This window comes from Solea senegalensis, linkage group LG2 (genome assembly GCF_019176455.1).
Source record: "Solea senegalensis isolate Sse05_10M linkage group LG2, IFAPA_SoseM_1, whole genome shotgun sequence".
NCBI classification, from domain to species: domain Eukaryota; kingdom Metazoa; phylum Chordata; class Actinopteri; order Pleuronectiformes; family Soleidae; genus Solea; species Solea senegalensis.
Genome location: NC_058022.1, coordinates 14,230,389 through 14,250,456, shown reverse-complemented (window position 1 = coordinate 14,250,456; position 20,068 = coordinate 14,230,389). Strand labels below are relative to the sequence as shown.

Below are 20,068 nucleotides of genomic sequence, written 5' to 3'. Positions count from 1 at the left end.
TTAACTGTAAACAAGTAACTATTAAAGAGGTTGTTGTGGACATTAATGGAGACTTTAAATAAATGTAAATCAATGAAAAACGTTTGTGCAAGTTACAAAAATTGTATTATTGAAAAACAATACTGGCTCCCTGATTAATGTAATGACCCAGTTTTACCACAGGGTGGAGGAAGAGGGGTTCAATGGAAAATTATATCGACTATGGGGCATTAGTGAAACATTGTTATACACCCCTTCAACATGTTAGAGAGCGAGGGATATTTTAAATTTAAATTGATCAAATTTAAATTTTATTTAATTGTATCTGTATGAATAAATAAATGACTGTATTAAATTACCTATTCATTTTTCACTTTTATAGCATCAAAATTATTTAGCTGTATATCACTTTTTAAGTAAGTAATCAGACTGTATAGGAGTTGTGCAGTGTACTATTTTCTGCAAATATATACATTATATCTTCCAGGGAGGTGAAAGGTTTGTAAACACTGCACATCCTGGACTATACCAAAGCCGCAGGGGAGTGCGTTCCCAGTAAAACTGGCATCTACATTATACAACTGCTACAAGGAAAAACCGGTTTCTTTTTGTCTCCGAGCATAAATTTAGTAAACGCTCTCTGTGTACTGACTTTTTTCATGACAGTTTGAAGACAAACATGTCGTCTTTTTTTTATTATTATCGTTCACAATAACCCCGCCCCCACCCCCGTCCTCTCCGCGGAAGTGAGCCGTGCTTTCGCGGCTCTGTGGCTCTGAATCAGCTGAGTTTGAGGAACCCACCCCGTTGGTTCAGCCCGGGGATGATGGTGTCTGACATACAAATACACCCACACAAACACACATCCTCAGGACATATTACACGTTTGATACCTCTTGTTTCGGTGTCACTTCAGTGTGGAAAAACGCAGCAGGAGAACCAGGCGTGCTGTTGTTTTGACATGAGCGAGCCACGGATGCTAACTCTCGGCTTATTTCACATTTGGTGAGTCGCTGATGCTCCTGCCAAAGCTGGCAGGCTGTGTGTTGTTTGTGATGACGGTACATTCTGTCTTCATTTGAAGAGACGACTGATATTTTTTCTGGTATATATATATATGTATATATATCTACATGTGTAAAAACATGTGGTACGTGTAGAAATAGTTCAGTTGTGATACTGGTGTGACTGTGTATATAGTCTGTAATATTTAATTGTGGTGGTGTTATCATTCTTGCTGTTTGAGGTGTTTTCCTTCGATATCAATACTCTGAACATATAGCTATCAATGCTACAGTACTTGTGATAATCTATACAGTGACTGGGCAATAATTCAATAACAGTATCTAAAGGTTCAATATACTGTATATCACTGCAATGGTTATATTATAGCTTTGGGATGTAACACACATAATTACTTGGATTTTATTAGCACAATTCATGTGTTTCAGTACTTTTGCAGGTGCTTTTACAGCTCCTATGACTAACCTTTGCAGGTCAGACATAAGAAATGTAAACCTCTGGTCCCCAGTGAGCTAAAGTTTTTTTGTTTTTTTTTGTTAATTGTGTTCTTCAAAATAATACACTGACTAAGTAATTACCCGCCATTTAAGCTGCAGCTTGTTTTGTGGCCACAGTTGATTTTGGCTGTGTGTCACCTCACAGCTCTGAAACACAGTCACGAAAAGCCTGTTGTAGTGGTGGTGTCAGTCAGGTGACACAGTGCATAGTGGGGCTTGTTGCGTTCCACAGTGTCCACCCTCAAAGCACACACTCCTGCTCAGCCACAGCTGGCTCAAATGCATAGTTTTATTGCACTTGCCTTTTTGGTGATACATACTATTGAGGAAGTGAGAGTTAAACAGTTCTGCTCAGCCTGCACCATTCTGTTATCAAGCTGTTACCAGTTGATAAGCTGTTTTTGCTGGAAGAATTAAGGTCTATGTGCTTAGAAACAAACACTTCATTAAGGAGTAGTTGCCATTTAGACTGATGTATCTCTTACGCGTTGTCTTTAAGCAGGTTTATATTTATATCACTGGCAGTGTTGTAGGTCGCACTGCAGAGTGTCTTTCATTGGGATGAAGGGTTTATGTTTTAATGATATGATGTTTAGTTCTGTTAAACCTGCAAACTAAGTGGTCATCTTTAGATAAAATAGAAACCTATCACATAATATGCATTTGTTGTTTTATTAATCAAACATTAAAATATAACAAGGTGATGTATTTGTATGATGTACAAATTCAAAAGCTCATTCAGTTAATATGTTGCTGTTAGCATTTGCAAATGTTTTTCCATATGTAACATTTCTTGTTTAGTTTAGAGATTTGAAGACACCCCCCCAAAGAAAGTCTCTGTCTCATTGACGTTTTCTCTTCCCTCTTATTCCAAAAGGTCCAGAAAATGGATAACATGTTTTGTTAATTATAATTTATTAGTTATTTTACATATACTAATGAACTGTTTAGACCAGTTCAACTATTATCAGAGAGTTTGTAAAGCTATGATAGGCTTTGACACTCTGACTTTGTGTTGGTGGACTTGTTCATGATGGTAAAGCTCCTCCTACCTCAGCTGCAGGAAGTCCAGATGCCCATGTGTCTCTCTAGTCCTGTCTTCATAGTCCCCCGTCCATCTCTCTGTGTAGCTGCATTCAAATGACTACATGTGCAAACACACACCACCGCCTCTTAGCACGTGCATTGAAGCCAGAAAGCATTTTACTCATTTAAAACTACATTAATCAATATTGTTTAATGTAAGTAAAGATTGATAGACTATATTGTTTTTGGTTTAGGCCTACCACCCTCCTTGTTATTGCCAAGTAGAGCTGAAACGATTAATCGATGAATCGATTGTTAATCAATTACTAAATTAATCTGCAACTATTTTGATGATAGAATAATCGGTTTGATGCTTTTTTCATGATTAAAACCAGATTTCCGATTGCTTAAGCTTCTTAAATGTGAATATTTTCTTAATTTCTTTGCTCTGGTTAACAAATAAATCATTAAAAGTGAATAATTTTGGTTTGTGGACAAAACAAGACATTTGAGGACATCATCATTTCCAGGTTTGATGTTAGTTGCAGCTCTATTGCCAACAAAAAAATGCTCTGATGAAATTGTTGAACCTTACCTGCACTTATCCAAATGCAGACAGAACAAGCTGGCGTTGATTAATGTAGCATTTTAAAGAGCCACACTTTTCCTTCAGGATGTTCCTAGAAGCTAGGATACTATCTACACGGCTGGATGTGTGTTGGCAACTTTGCCATAAGAGCTTTAAAGGTGATTATTTACCTAATGTTGTCTCTGCAGAGGCTGAAACAATTAACACAGCTTCACATTTTACTGCATAGACAAGGGAGGAAAACTGTATCCCACCATATGTTTGTTTTATCTGGAAGTGAAAGCAGAGCTACAGAGTTTGTGTTTTTAGGACTCCTTCGACCATCCGACAAATGTTGTCTATTCATGAATGAAGCCAATTATCATCTTTTGCCTCCAAGCTTGGATATGTTAATGAACACTGCCAAATTGGCTAATTGTATTTCTCATACACAGGCCCCAGAGGCAGTGGCATAGCCAACAGTTACCAAACATAAGATACTGACTCTTAATATGTCTTCTCTCAAAAAAATCTTACATCTTCTTTTCTTTTTCATCATTTTCCCATTTTCAGACACTTTGTGCTGAACATGCTGGCATTCTACTGATATATCATGGATGCTGAGGAGATCGAGCTACAGAATGACTACCGCTACCGCAGCTACTCAGCTGTCATTGAGAAAGCGCTGCGAAACTTTGAGTCTTCGAGTGAGTGGGCAGATCTTATCTCCTCTCTGGGCAAGCTCAACAAGGTATAGTGTGATGCACACACGTGATCATGATCTATTTCAACAGAAACACCACACATGTATCTGCTATTGATAGTGCTATTTATTTCTGGATATGTCCTGTGCTGCTCATTTATGACTTATGTTTTGACGTTGAACCCAAATTCACAGATATTCAGTGTTTCAGTTCTCTTTAGTTATGAGGAAGTTGTTCTCATAGCGACACTCCGTTATACAAGCCTGATTCAAGTCTTCTGACTATTGATCTGTGGTAATAAATGTGCCTCTTTTGTTTTTGGCTCACAGAACAGATACACTTCCCTGTGTGCTAATGCACAAGAATTAGTTGAAGTGCACAGAGGATGTTAGTGGAAGCAGAAATTCAGTTTTATATAGATGTTCTCATTATTTGTAGCTGGTTGTGTGAGATTGTTACTCACCACAAAAATGTGGCCCATGGCCAATTCAGCCTCTTCTTACTTTCCCCTCTCTCCATCAGGCCCTGCAGAGTAACCTCCGCTACTCACTCCTACCTAAGAGGCTGATCATAGGGAAGCGTCTGGCCCAGTGTCTGCATCCTGCTCTGCCCAGTGGAGTGCACCTCAAGGCCCTTGAGACTTATGAGGTCATCTTCAAAATAATTGGAACAAAATGGCTGGCCAAAGATCTGTTCATTTACAGGTGAAGAAACAGAACTAGGTCTTTTATTGCTTCAGTTTGACTGCGGTCTCTATCACACAAGTGTAGATCTTTCATGATTCTGTGTCTCTCTGGTTTATAGCTCGGGATTGTTCCCGCTGTTGGGCCATGCAGCCATGGCCGTGAAGCCTGCGCTGCTGACGCTATATGAGCGTTACTATCTCCCACTGCAGAGGGCTTTGCTGCCCAGTCTTCAGGCCTTCATAACAGGACTTCTCCCAGGCCTGGAGGAAGGACTGGAGGTCTATGACAGGTACACGGCACATGCTATTTTGTCAAAAGAGAGAAATTATTTTTTGTTTGTCATTGTACATGTTTTTGTTTTCAATATTTTACATTCTATATTATCAGTAAATGTCACTTATTCTTCACCAATGATTAATAGATCAACACGTTTAGTCTTCTTGTGGAATTTGCAGCTCTTCACCAAAATGACAGAAATTGAAAGTTATAGCTAACATTGCCTCATTTTCTTTATTTGTTTGGAACATACAGTATATACAAAGGCTGTTGCTCAAATATTCAACTATGTAATAGAAATGTCTACCCCTGCAGCAAATGCTGTATTGACATTTCTATATATTTATATTTTTCTATATATTTATATTTTTCTATATATATTTATATTTTCTATATATTTATATTTTTATACATTTCTATATATTTATGCTATATTTCAATCGATTTGCTGCAATTATGTGTAGTTTACAGACGTGGGCGTTGTTTCCAGGGACTGCCTAATGTTTAGCCCACTGTGGTACGATCTGATAAGTTTATTTTGCATTTCTGATACATGTCATTTAATTAACTTAGATTATTTGTGGTTGAGACAATTCATTAAAATATTTATACTTTTTCTTTCTACAGAATTGATTGGTTTGACATTGAGGCCAGTCTGTTAGTGAGAAGTATAGATTTGTTGGGCTTGTGTTGTTGAACACATGTCACTGTGCTCACTCTCTCTCTCTCCCCCCCTCTGTCCCTCTCCCTGTTCAGGACTGAGGCATTGCTGGTCAAGTTGTCGTTGCTGGTGGGTCAGCAGGTCTTCTATGGTGCCCTGTGGGGCAGCATGGTGGTCAGCACCACCGTGCGGCTGCCTGCCTCCATCTTTATAGTCACACATTTCGACCACTTTGCCTCCCTGCACCAGCAAATACACATGCTGGGCTACGACAGCCGCCAAGTGGTGAGTGTTATTCCTACTGCGCCGATGTGACATTACAAAACTTGAGTTCTACAGCCACCAAAACTAACTATTGTCTCGGCCCCCGTCTTTCTCCAGTTGAAAGCAGTGTTTCTTTCTCTGCAAGACTCAAATGTTCTTGTCCAGAGGAACATGCTTGAAATCCTGCTCTACTTTTTCCCCTTTGCCACATGCCTGGTAGGTAAACACACAGAAACTCACCTTTTTTGTTTGTCTGAGTGTTGAGTCATTTTAGTCAAGTGTTTGTCCTTTTCTGTTACTGTTGTCACTTGTTAATCAGCTAAGAGCTGTAGCATCTTTTTCCTTGTTTTCTGTCCAAAATAAAGTTTTTTAGTCTGCCATCCTGTTGCTTACTATCACTGTCAACGTTGTTGTTTCAGGACCCTGCAGAGTCTTGTATTGCTTTGAGCGGCGAGGACATGATCGCCGTGGTGTCTGCTGCTTCTCTCACACTGCTCCGCAGAGACATGTCCCTTAATAGACGCCTCTACGCCTGGCTCCTAGGTGCCCACTTCATTAATGGATGATGTGTTTCAGCCACATGACCCATAATTAAAGTTTATTTTAATATCTCTTATTGTTTGTTTTCAGGCACAAACATAAAAGGAGGAATGGTGGCACCACATCCCACCTTCTCCACCTCCACAGAGGAGCATATGATATACTACTTTAACACCTACACCAGAGATTACCTTGTACAGGTAACACAATCATATAAAAGCACTCAAACACTTGACAAGCCTTAATTAATCTGATATTTCTGAAAAATTTACTGGTAACAGCCAGTAGCTGCTTATCTTAGCTTAGAAGAGCAGAGTGAAATGAGGGGAAGACATTTTGACTGTATACACAGTATACCTTGCATACAGGGTTTATTTGTGGGATTCATTTTTGATTTGTTTTGTTGCAACTGTAGGATTTCAGAGAAACTGTATACCACAAAAGACTAAAATGCTAATAAGTGTATTCCCCATTTTTTTTTTTACAATGAAACTAAGCTTATCCATGTTTAAAAACTCCAAATACAAACAGCACATTTCATCTCACGTGTGTCTTGTTTAAACAAAATACTAATGTATGTTTGTCAACTTTTTTTTCTGTCTGTTAATTTCTGCAACCCCAGGCTCTGATTAACATACTCAAACAGAAGGACGTGGAGAACAACCCTGAGAATGTGATTGGATACCTCAGGCCCTTTCGGATCATCATCAGCCTGCTGGATAAACCAGAGATTGGTAAGATAACAGTACCCAAATACTTCACAGTGCACTTGATTTTGTCTCACTTAATGTGAGATTGTTTGACTGTAGTGCTGATGTTTGTGCTCAGGTCCAGCTGCCTTGAGCAGCGTGTTGTTGGAGGTCGTCCGAGCCTTCTACAGCTATTGTCGAGAGATGCTGGGGGAGGAAGTCATCACCAGCTCAGGGCTGTCAGGCAACCAGCTTGTCAGGTAAGAGTATTGGATGATGGCACAGACGCAAGGACGTTTACATTTCACTGAACATCTGACAAAGTGAACACATGGCGATTTTTTTTTGTGTGTGTGTTTTCTTTGGCAGTAAAATAAAAGAGAATAAAAATGCATCCGAGATCATAAAGACGGTGAACATGCTTGTGAGTTCCATGAACAGTGAATACCTGTGGGAGTACATGACACGGCGCTTCTGCACTTCTATCAGGTACTGTAGAGTGTGTTTAGTTTTGATGTATAAAAAAAATCTACCTACATTCACATAAATTTACTTTCACAAATTTCAAGACAGAAATTAAAAGAAAGAGTAATTTATTCTCTGTTTTTTCTCTGTAGTGAAAAAGACGACCCACCCATTCCTCCTCAGCAGGACCGCAGCCACCCTGCTCCCTCTGTCACAGAGATGTCCATTCTAATCATTTTCCTGCTTGATGTTCTCCCTCTGGTAAATAATACACAAACACACACACACTTTTTGTGACCAAAAGGTTGTTCCTACCTGAAAATAATCATGAGGGTTCTATTTGACAGATTTGACCCTACCATTTACCTTTTACAAGTTAAAATACTTGTGAAGGCCCAGTGCAACCAAATATGCAAATATATTTTACCTGCCAATTAGGGTTGTATTTGACATGTTGTATCTGTATCTGAGCTGATTTCGCTAAAGATTGAGGATGGAAACCTTTTTTGTTTAGGTTCAAACAAAGATGTACAGTGATTTTGTACTGAATGACCAAGGAGTAATACACCTTCACTCGAAGAAATATTTTTACTTTTCTCTAATTTTGAATTAACAGGAGCTCCACTCTGACATCCAGTCTCAGTTCCTACCTGAGATGCTGGGCATCATGCTGCAGACGTTGCACAGCCACCTGGACTCTGTGAACCTGGAGGATGTCACTCACAGTCTGCGTGCCTGCTTCAAGGTTCTCAGTAAGATCCAAATGCCTGTGGCATATATGGACATTGAAGCAGGGTCACACTCAGAGGATATTGAGATACGGTCACCAGAGGAGGAAGACATGCAGGTTAGACATTTTACAGTATGTGTTCATGTACTTTTGTTTTTCAAATCATTTTTCATTAGATTTGACTGTGTCTCACACCATAAAAATCACACTTTATCCAGGAGGGAGGTGAAAATGGATGTGTTGCCCAGGTGAATGGTGACCATGGTGATGAAGAGCAGAACACAGATGGAGGGGATGATGCAGAAATCACAAATGGCATTTACCCAACAATCACATCTGAAGACAGCGGCTTAGGAATCAGTGCTTCACCCTCAGAACAGCAGTTCCCACCAGGAATGGGAGCTAAGGGAAATGAAATATGTAAAGATAATGATGGAGTGTGGAAGCGGGGAGGCAGTGTTGACACAATGACCCAGTGTCTGCAGGATATACTGTCCTTCATAACCACAAGGTAAGGACTAACTACTTACCTTGTACATACTAGGTACTTAGACAAGTCATGGTCAAATGAGTTGCAGTATAATTTGAGCCATCTGTAGGTCACAGTTCTTAACTGTGAACTGTATGTTTTCAGGTACTTGCTGGTGCAGGTGGAAGATGTCAGCAGACCTGAGGAAGAACCCCAGCCTGATGTAACCACTGCTTCTGTAGATCAAAAGAATTTGTTGTTGCCAGGTCTAGGGGGACGTGAAATTAAAGACAAACTGTCCGAACTGTTCAATCCAAACAAAATGAAATTCCGCGCTACACCTGACACCGAGGTCTCAGCATCCCCTGTCGAGAAGAAAAAGGAACATGGGCGTTTAGGATGTCTAGACTGGGCAGGAGGATTCATGCCCCGGAGCAGGGCAGAGATATCCGAGGACTGCCAACAGGCCTTCACAGCCACCTGCCACCTGCTGCTGGAGTGTGCCACCTTCCCTGTCTACCTAAGTGAAGAGGAGACTCTGGCTCTTCACACAGACATGTTTGGCCACACAGGTCAGCTCTCAGACAGACTTAATCCTTTACGTCATTTAACCCACAAAGAAGGTCATTAATTAAAATGTTTTTGTTTTCCTTAGGTATTGAAGTAGACAGCCTGCCAATATGGCTGAGGTCCTTGATGACACTGTGCTGCCTGTCAAGAGACTACAAAATCCAGCACACAGCAGTGGCCACACTTTTGGAACTTATAAACCATTCCCAGTCCTTGGCATTGGTCATTGAGGACAAACACAGACGCTACAAGGCCTCTGACTCAAACCCTCTGAGTGGGCGGCTGCAGATGGTCACTGTACCACCCATTTACCCTGCTCTGCTACAGGTGATAGAGGAGGGCACAGATTTCTATCAGGTAAGATCAGGAAAATATCTCTTGGAATAACTCTAATGTGGTGTTGAATTGTTGTATTTTGACATTTTGGAACTTTGATGCAGAGGTTGTCCCAAGTTCTGTGGAACCAGCTGGACATGGAGAGGAGGGAGCAGCACATTTCCTGTGTGGAACTATTTTACAGGCTTCACTGTTTGGCTCCAACAGCATCAATCTGTGAAAACATCATCTGCCAGGCTTTGTTGCACAAAGACAAGGTGTGTATTCTTGTACAGACACGGAACAATTTTCTCTCACAATTTTCATTTTCACCTAGCATCTTGTGAGTCACTTTAAGTGGGAGACAAACAACATACTAGGATGTTTAATGTGTTGAGCAAACAAGCCAGTGGCCTCATTTGTGTTTGTCTGTCTCAGGCTGTTAGGCTCGAAGCACTGCACCGCTTCACAGTACTATGGCACCTGACCCGAGAGATCCAAACCAACAGGACCATGTCTCTGAATCGCTCCTTTGACCGGTTAGTACACAGTTAAATAGTTAAATCCTGAATGTCATTGATAATACTAAGTACTTAATTATTCTCAACACTTGTCTTATGTAGATTGTCTATAGGCTCATGCTACTGATAGACTGTATATAAAAACGTGTGAAGCCTCAGGATTTGTGATTTGACTGGTGCCATGTCAAAGTCACCTGCTACCAGGAACATACTGTGCGAAGTCACACTGGTGGCCACTCATATGGTCCATACTTTATTTTCCTTCTAAATGGAAAAAAATATTTATTTTCTAAATGTACATTGTGTCCACTACTGAGGAAGACTGAAACAAGCAATTGAGACCATTAACGAAAATGTTAACTGACGTGAGAACGATGCTGATTTTACCAGAGATGCCATTCAAATTGTGTTCAGCCTCCTGTTGGCTAACTGCTTCTACCCTCCTACCTATGCTACACTTTTCAAACTAAAAGGCTGTGTGTGTGTCTGTTATACACAGTTTATAGTGAAACTCTGACAGTGGATTAATCTTAGTTAATAGTGTTAGAAACCAATATTAGAAATGTATTTTAATGATGTGCAGTAAAGTAGCTCTATAGCCAACTTTACTAGTGCCAGTGCTTAGAGAACAGCCATATTTCTCATTTAGCTAATGTGATGTGACGCGAAATGAAGTTAACTGGCTGAAGTTAACTGGATGCTACATCAGCATTTGTGCAAAGCAGCAGAGCTGAGGCTTGTGAAGTACATTTGAAGTCGCTTACCGTTTATAGGGCTTTTAATCTCAGTCAGAAAAGCTGATAGTTTGGATTTTTTGTAACATCCCAAGAATTTCGGAGGGAGATAGCCTTTGTTTGAAGAAGTCGTTGCAGCCTCCACAAACTGACTTTTGAAATATGTGTCTCTATCAGGTCTTTATGTGTAGTGGTGGACAGTCTGAGCTGCACTGATGGCTCCATACGTGCAGCAACTCAGTGCTGGCTGGACAGGGCTTTGTCCCTCAATGATGTGATTCGAGTTTTGGAACCTATACTTTTGTTGCTGCTTCACCCATCCACTCAGCGCTCCTCTATTAACAGCATCAAACAAAATCTCACGGCAGGTGAGTGTATCCTAAATGTGTCTGCATTACATATGTTGTATCCATTTTCTTTGGAGGGGGGGGATTAGCTGTGTGCTTTGTTTGTGTGTTTTGTTAAGTCGATATCCCCCATGCTTTGAAAGGTAACCTGAAGATTCTGAGCAACAGAAGTCGAAGTTCCACAAAAACATCTGGGACATCTGCAGATACCATGGCAACAGAGGTCACCACCTTGAATCTCACCAATATTGTTGACCGGGAATCCCTGTGGGCAGAGTTAGAGGGTGATCCCGAGCTGGCAAAACCGCAGGACCCTTTATGGATATCGAGGAGTGAAAGTGAAGAGACGGAAGAAGGGGAGGACAGAGTGGAGGAAGAGGAGGAGGTTGAGAGTGAGCACACTGAGTCACATGACACCAGTGGTGCCCAAGTATCCACGGAGAACTCCAGCTCTGGCTCTGCTCTGTACCACAGCAACGAGGAAGAAGGCACAGTCAATGGCCTGCAGAGAGTAGAGTCTGAACGTACTCAGGCATCCGATTCTCTGTCAAGTGAGGATGACGAGGATTTAGAGCTAGAGACCATGGCAAGGTCTCGTCTGTTAAAACAGGAGCGTGAGAAGAGAGAGGCCATTGACTCCTTGTTCCGTCATGTACTCCTGCATCCTGTGGCAGGCGGCTGGCGCTACCTCCTCCAAGGCCTAGCGCTACTGGACAGTTTGCTGCGGAGTAGTGCTGAGTGCCCTCTGGTGGATGCTCTGTCCTCCACTTCTCTGGATACAAGCTCCGCTGCGCATTTAAACCTGGTCTCTAACCTTTTACAACGGCACCAACAGGCTCAGGATGGCAAAGGCTTCTACGGCAGCCTGCTCTCTCCGTCCTCCACCCCCTCTGTCCCCCCAGCCCTTCTCATTGAACTGTTGGTGTCCTTGTGTCTTCGATTCCTGCGCTCTCATTACCCTTCCTACCTGAGTCTTGGTCCTCTGGACCTCCAGGGTAACAGGGAGGTTCAGGTGAAGAGTGTGGAGGTACTAACTCGGATAGTGACCCAGCTTGGCTCCATGGCACGAGGTCAGGAAGCTAATGGGGTCGGTCTGGAGCCCATCAGAAGCCTTCTCTCCAGATGTAAAGTGCAGCAATATGCTCTGCTTTCGCTTTCTGCATCCATGTACGTGAGCCAGAAAGGGACAGACAAGGGACTGCCCCGAAATATGGAGCTGCTCGATGAGCAGGGGGGACTGTCAGAGGAGAGCCTGGTAAATCTTGGATCAGGAGTGGGGCAAGAACAGTACACCTTACAAATGGAGTTACTCAAGCTTCTTCAGGCTCTCATAGTTCTGGAGCACCATGTGGGGATGGGTGGGCCTGGCTCACCAGCTGGGTCAGGTGGAGCATTCAGCCAGCCTGTGGAGCCTCGTGAATCCCCAACTAACAGTACCCCCCTGGCTCGCGAGTGGCAAACTGCTGTCCTTTTCCAGCAGTCCATCAAGTCAGCCCAGTACGTCCAAAGTCATCCCATTACATCTCAAGGAATGTTTGTATCTGCTGCAGCCATAGCTCTGCAGCCACAGTACGGCTATGCCATGCACCCCCACTGGGTGTCTCTGCTGTGCTCCTCTCTGCCCTACCTGGGAAGGTCATTAGGTATCATTGTGGCTCCATTCATCAATCAGATCTGCAGGAACTTGGATGAGCTGGTTAAATTATATGACCACGATGGAGGAAAAACAATTCAGAGGTAAGCAGTTAAGGTTAATTTAGACACATCATGTTTAGTCTTGTAGCACAAAAATGAGGTTGTTTGGCAACAGGTTAAATTAAAAATTGGATTTGTGTTTGTATCTTCTGTTCAGCCTGAGCGCTAGGAGAGAGAACATCGCCCCTGACTACCCTCTGACTCTGCTTGAAGGCCTGACCACCATTACACACTTTTGTCTACTGGATAACAAGAGGGTGAGGAGTGATCACATTCACACACACACAAACACACTCACAAAATACCCATGATGATCTTACCTTTATCTAATATTTCTCTCTGTCATCAGTCCCTGGTGGCCTGGGATCCTGTGGATATACGTAATGCTCGCAATGCTGTAATTGAGGCTTTGCCGCACATGCTTACTAGCATGGTGATGTTGTGGGGTGTGGTCATGAGGGAGGACATTCAGAAGCGAGCATCTGACTCTGGCCAGAGCAGCAGACACGGCTCTACCTCTGTCTATTTTAAAAGTACCAAGGTGTGTATTTTATAGACAAATTTACTTTCTTTCTGTTATACTAGCACATATGTGTGTAAAGTTGTTTCTGCTGTGTGTGTGTTGTTGTTTACATGTATGTTGATCGTGGAATGTGTGTTGTTGTTTACATGTATGTTGATCGTGAAATGTCATGTAATCCTGTAATATTCTTGACTTTTTCTCTAGCCATCTTTGTGTATTATTGTGGAGCATTTTATCCATTCATGATGTGTGCATGTTTAGATCTTACGACAGCGGATACTAGAGTTCCTGGTTCCTCTGACTGGGCAGTATGGGGTTCAGATGATTGCTTCATTGGGAGTAGTATGGAGCTGCAGGAAGAGTAAAAGGAGACACAAAAACCAAGTAAGAAATGAGAAAAAAGACACAGTCACATCTAACTAACCTACGCGACCGATTGAGTCATTGATTCTTTATAACTCTTATTCTTTTTAGGTTTTACCTGTGGCCAGTGAGGCTCGTCTAACCATTGTGGATATGGTGAAATCACTCACCACCTTGCATACCGATACAATCCTACACTTAGTCAAAGAGGTGGTGAAAAAACCACACCAGATCAAAGGGGAACAGGTACACGATCAAACGATAATGCATGTCGCCAAAAAAAAGTTGCACTTCCCTTACTATTTGACATTTATTTATGTTCTCTCTTTTAGAAGTCAACCTTGGTCGATATCCCAATGTTACAGTTCAGTTATGCCTACATCCAGAGGTGAGTAAGAAAATGAAATGCCAAAAGTCCCAACCTCAGCTTCAAATGCCCACTTGAACAATAATAATCTCTGTCTCTGTTTGCAGTATTTCAGCCCAGGCTATGCAAGAAAATGTTGCTCCTCTTCTCAGTTTGTTGCGGGAGTCTGTTCAGCTCAACCTTGCCCCGCCTGGGCACTTCTTACTGCTGGGGTCAGTTTTTACACTTATTCTTAATAAGCAGTATTGACAGAGAACCAGACAAATAATCTTAGTTGTCAAAAATAAATGTTGTATTACTCGTAAAATATTAAAACAAATTTCTTTGTATGAACTTGTCTGTATCTTTTGGAAATGTGGTATTCATTCATGGCTTGTATCTTGCAGAATCCTCAATGACTTTGTCAATAGGCTCCCCAACCTGGACAATAAGAAGTATTCCCGAGACCTGCAGGTGCGATACACGCTGATTTATAGCTATCATTAATTTGGGAAGCAAAACACATGGGTCAGCCATTGTGTTGCTATCAGTGTATGTACTTGCACTTGTGTAACAAGGTGACTCAGATAGAACAGGTTACCTAGATAATCAGATTTCCCTTCATTAATGCTGGATACATGGCTCAAAGGTTGTAGCCTTGTTTCAAATACAGGGACACATTGCTTAGTTCAATGACATTTCCTTTTATCCAACCTGTCTGCTTCATTACTGTTTCTGTCCATAGTATTTTGTCATGCTTTTGCACACTTGTAATAAAGTATATGGGTAACCTGGTCTAGAGAAATCAAAAACAGACCGTCATGTTTCTCCGATTTTCTTACAGAAAATTACAGAAACTAGCTTTCTCATTTATATGAGAGTTAACTATTGTGTTTTTAGCTAGTAAGAACATGAGCACAAACAATCATTGATGGCGACATTGATTATTGTGCAGGAGGTGACTCAGCGCATCCTAGAGGCAGTCGGTGGGATTGCAGGATCATCTCTGGAGCAGACCAGTTGGCTCAGCCGCAGCCTTGAGGTCAAAGTTCAGCCACAGGTGTACCCTGAAGCAGATGAGCCCGATGACACAGATGCAGATGGCGAAAATTGCGGTAAATTTGGATACAACTTACAATTACCTGCGTTTGTAGCTGGTAATACCGGACCACTGGTTGAGAAAACTGTCCTGGATTCCCTGATTTTCTCTAAATACATAGATCTAGATATATTAACTGTGTGGTCACACTCACAAGTGAACTCACTATTGTTTCTCTCCTCATCTCCCCGTCAGATTTGGCTCAAACGAGCACCATGGTCTCCTCCTCAGCTCCCTCAGTTTACAGCGTACAAGCTCTCGTTCTCCTGGCTGAGGTAGCGCTCTACAATTTGATATTTGAATGAATATTTGACTGAACATTGGTTTGTTTGTGGTGTTTAACTTATTTTTTCTATTTTTGTAGATGCTGGCACCACTTCTGGACATGGTGTACCGTAGCGATGAGAAGGAGAAAGCCGTTCCTCTCATTTCTCGGCTCATGTACTATGTTTTTCCATACCTGAAGAACCACAGGTAACTGCTCTTGCTGGTATCTGAGCTTGGGGGCCCGTCTAAGTGAACCATTGTGTAGGATTTTGCACGATCTCTTGGCAGAAATATACAAAGCCATTCCTTATAATGAATATGGCTTTCTCTCCTTTAGTGCCTACAACATGCCCAGCTTTGAAGCAGGCGCTCAGCTGCTGAGCAGTCTGAGTGGGTATGCCTACACCAAAAGGGCTTGGAAGAAAGAGGTTTTTGAGCTCTTCATGGACCCCCTCTTCTTCACCATGGATGCCACCTGTGCTCTCAAGTGAGTTTGTTTTTCATTTGAAGAAGACATAATATATAATGTATTGATTTCCATGTATGTGCTGTTCCTGTGGTGTTAGAGTAAGTTTGTGTAAATATACACAACCTGTGTCTCTTAATTCTGAAAAAGACAACTCTTTGACAAGTGTTGCACAGTGTAGAGCTTTAGCAATGAAAGAACATAGTATGATTGTAGGATAAAAGAACACCTTTCTACAGAGCTAAGAGCAAATCCCACGTGCAAACCTGCTATGCTTTATTTTATCTTTTGTAAGAGGTATTTAAATGTATAATCACCCATCTGTAATGTCCTCTAATGTTTTCTGTAGTTGGAAATCCATCATTGATCATCTGCTGACTCATGAGAAGACCATGTTTAAAGACCTAATGAGTGAGTATAACGTTATATGTGGTGATATAGGGAAATCTGATGATGTTAAAATAAGAGAGGCAATAAAGACTTTGTTTTAAACCATCATCTAATACTAATAGAGAAGATGTTATTGTTTATTTGATGTTACAATTATTATCTGTGATGTAGGCATGCAGAGTGGCTCCTTGAAACTGTTTGCTAACATAGATCAGAAACCCATGCTGCTAAAGCGCCAGGCATTTGCCATGTTCAGCGGAGAGCTCGACCAGTATCATCTCTACCTTCCCCTCATCCAAGGTGAGGCGCTCATATTTACCCTGTGTGTACATTAGAGGTTAAAACAAACATGAAATGTGTCTCTGTTATGTGACATATTAATCAATCTACACTGCTCATCCTTTCAGAGCGTCTCAGTGAGACTCTGCGTATGAACCCCAGCCCTGCTGTTTTAGCCCAGATGTTCTTGATGTTTCGTGTTCTCCTGCTGAGGATTTCGTCCCAGCACCTGACATCTCTTTGGCCAATCATGGTTACGGAACTAGTAAGGTTCCATCCCCTGAAAACATGATTTATTACAAAGTGCCAAAGCTGCACACTTTAGATTTAATTGTGGTATTTCCTGTTACTTCAGATTCGGATATTTGCACGTCTAGAAAAAGCTCTGCAGACCGATAAAGACGTCTCAAAGTGAGTTCATCGGTTTATTTGCAGATTCACTGACAACCTTTTGTTGCTCTCTCTAAAAATACTGTTGTCTTTTGTATTGTGTATTGTGCATTGTATTAATTAGACTGGCCAAAGTGGTGCGTGGAGCCCTCGAGAGAAATGGACCAGTGAATTTCTCTCAGGCTGAGCTGGACATGTATCTGTCAGCATGCAAGTTTCTGGACACCTCCCTGACTTTTCCTCCAGAGAAGATACCAGTCTTCCAGATGTAAGAGCCCGCTGTGGAACAAAAACTTTTTTTAATGAGTTTTTGTCTTGCAGACGATATTTTACTTACTGTTATTTTGTTGACGTTACATTCTCTCTCACTTTTGTCTAACTGACTGCTCCATGTACAGGTATCGCTGGGCATTTGTCCCTGAGGTGGATGTGAAGCGCTACAATGGCCCTGAGACTGCTCTGTTAGAGGATGAGCAAGAATGCATACCCCATGTTGTCAGAGTACTGGAAGGGATACAGCAACGATATGATGTAAGTTTTACACTATTGCAGAAAGTTCCTTTTGAAAAAAAAAAGGCTGTTTAATTGGCTGTTTATAAAAGATTTTGGCTAACTGCACTGCAAAAATGCATCGTTTTCCCCTGTAATAATTGGTAGTAGTGTGATATTGCACTCAGTTGTGTCACATATCACATGTAGCTCAGTGATGAGCAGGCTGTCCTTCAATAAAAAGGTCGAGGGTAAGATCCCAGGCTATGCTTGCCTATAGCAAGACACTTAACCCCAGCAGACAGCTGTGTTGGCACAGTGTGAGTGGATATGAGATTTTATTTTATAGAAATTTGCTTGAAAATGAATGATCGAAAAACATTTTGAACAACAGGGGAAACTGCTCATCTACCTCAATAGGAATCCATTTTATCCTAAATGATACAGAGTAGTATTTTGTATTGGTACTTTGTAGAAGGAGTTCATTATCAGAAATATTGCACAAGTTGGCCAACGTTTTCTTTTTCTATTTTTTACACCACCCTCTGGAGGCTAGTTTTGCTTTGCCTTGCTGACACAGTCCAGTGAAGCTAATCTAAGTTATTTATTGACATTTTTCTTTATGTCTCACTCTAATCATGATGTCCTGACTTGTCATTACAGACCATGAATGGGCTGAGTGAGGAGTCTTCCACAGAGCATTTGGACTTCCCCCTCCTCACCCAGCGCTCTCTGCGCTCTATCACCCAGCTCTTGCCTTTTCTTCGCACCCTTTGCTGTTCCTTCCAGGGTCCTGCCCTTAATTCCCATGGCATGTCCTCCTACCAAGTGGCAGACTACCCGACAACCAGTTCTACCACAGTGCTGAAGAAGCTGGAGCACATCATTGAGCAAGAGTTCCTGGACTACATGGAAAATTGAAAAAAAAAATCATGCATGAAGCTTTCATTAACTTAATCGTCTTCTTAGGTTTTGCAGCCATACGAGTCTTATACCTAAAAAGAAAAGCACAACCAGATAATGAATTGTCAACCAAAAAAAAGAAAGAAAAAAAGAAATGTTATTTATTGTTGTATTATGTTTGATTTCCACATAATTCCTTTGAGGTGCTCTCACACTGAATCTGTTCTGGAATTAGCAAGACTTCACTTTTGTTAATTAAGTGGGCTTTGTTTGGGATATCTGAAATAATATGCTATTAATTACAATGATACATAATACGTGCGTCACTTATGTCAGTTGCAAAGTGTTTACACACAAAAAAACCACTATAATGATGGTACAACCATCTAATTGTTCCATTAACTTCATTCACTATTACACATGCACCTTACGTTCACAAAAGATGCAGTAACATTTATCTTTGAAGCCAAATAGCAGATTCACTGTGAAGAACCTTAAGTATTGTTTTATCCTTTGACTTTGCATAGATCTGGTTATCAGTACTCTCAAGTATGATCTGTCTGACTCTGAGAATGTCAAGTCTGTCTGTAGGATCCTGCTGTAGTGATACTTTCTCTCTGATTGTTATAGGGACCTCACATACTTATGTTAAGAGTATTATTAGTGAATTACTCAATGTGATTTAATGTACATCCTCGAAACCCTTACAAATAATATTGGGTGTACCTTGGTAGTGTATGGTACTTGCTTGCCATTGTTGGTGTTCAAGGGAATTCAGTTCTTTCATTGTCGTTTTTAATGGATAGTTTTTACAACTGCCTGATGTCTTTTATTCCACAATACTGAATGTTGAAGTAATTTATTTGTTGAACGGACCATGCGAAGTTCTGAATTAACAGGCAGAAGGCTCATTAAATTAAATATTTAGCTTAAAAATTGTGGTCTCTCTTTGAAGCTTGTGTTGTTGTTTACAGGGTTATGGCACCGTCCGCACAGACGTAACTGGGGAAAGGCGAGGCAAATTCCTTCCTTCTTTAAATAGCAACAAACGGAAAGAGAACTTTATTTGTTACAAGCCAAGCATCTGGATCAAGCACTGTAGTTTGCTTGAGAGAGTGTTTCAGCCGAATCTTGGTACAACAACGCTGCCCTCGGTGAGCAGGACCACACTTATCCGACATCCTAAGCCTCACATTTGAGGGTACCCCCCTTTCTCCTGTTTTTCTAGGGGCCACGTTTACTGAAAAACAAGTTGTGTCAGACCTGTTCTATATGTTGTCTTGATCGTAAATATTGGATGCACAACAGGTTTGACATTGGTGCCATTTAGTCAAAACAGGAAGCATCTGTGTATCTTTGACAAGCAATGTCCAGGACTGGCCTACAGGCTTCTGTCGTAAACATGTTGTAAAACTGTCATAGGTGATCAAAATCAACCCTGTTTGCTCCCACTAAATGTTTTAGTGCGATTTTTCGTTTTTTTTGAAGAATGGTTGTATGATGCACTTGCTGAGTCAGTGTGTAAAAAAGAAGAAAAAGCTCTGCAGACCGATAAAGACGTCTCAAAGTGAGTTAATCGGTTTATTCGCAGATTCCTGATTCACTGACAACCTTTTGTTGCTGTCTCTAAAAATACTGTTGTCTTTTGTATTGTGTATTGTGCATTGTATTACTTAGACTGGCCAAAGTGGTGCGTGGAGCCCTCAAAAGAAATGGACCAGTGAATTTCTCTCAGGCTGAGCTGGACATGTATCGGTCAGCATGCAAGTTTATGGACACCTACCTGACTTTTCC

General features: G+C 41.3%; 1 protein-coding gene across 2 annotated transcripts; it reads left to right on the top strand.

Moving 5' to 3' along the window:
• The first annotated feature begins 769 nt into the window (after positions 1 to 769).
• On the top strand, positions 770 to 19,210 carry dop1b (DOP1 leucine zipper like protein B). Of its 2 annotated transcripts, none has more exons than XM_044017955.1 (38): positions 770 to 984; positions 3,667 to 3,844; positions 4,320 to 4,501; positions 4,602 to 4,772; positions 5,516 to 5,705; positions 5,802 to 5,900; positions 6,104 to 6,227; positions 6,315 to 6,424; positions 6,847 to 6,958; positions 7,053 to 7,173; positions 7,283 to 7,402; positions 7,531 to 7,639; positions 7,995 to 8,225; positions 8,327 to 8,619; positions 8,743 to 9,149; positions 9,233 to 9,504; positions 9,588 to 9,740; positions 9,901 to 10,001; positions 10,895 to 11,085; positions 11,208 to 12,801; positions 12,917 to 13,016; positions 13,109 to 13,300; positions 13,544 to 13,666; positions 13,757 to 13,891; positions 13,978 to 14,033; positions 14,120 to 14,224; positions 14,399 to 14,465; positions 14,947 to 15,106; positions 15,286 to 15,365; positions 15,455 to 15,564; positions 15,695 to 15,844; positions 16,173 to 16,234; positions 16,424 to 16,513; positions 16,621 to 16,757; positions 16,848 to 16,903; positions 17,007 to 17,150; positions 17,281 to 17,413; positions 18,035 to 19,210. In XM_044017955.1, exons 2-38 carry the CDS (start codon positions 3,707 to 3,709, stop codon positions 18,290 to 18,292), a joined length of 6,876 nt encoding a protein of 2,291 aa, XP_043873890.1. In that variant the 5' UTR covers positions 770 to 984; positions 3,667 to 3,706; the 3' UTR covers positions 18,293 to 19,210. The 2 variants fall into 2 exon arrangements, with proteins under 2 accessions (XP_043873890.1, XP_043873883.1); XM_044017948.1 differs by having other exon boundaries at positions 16,385 to 16,513.
• Positions 19,211 to 20,068: the final 858 nt, after the last annotated feature.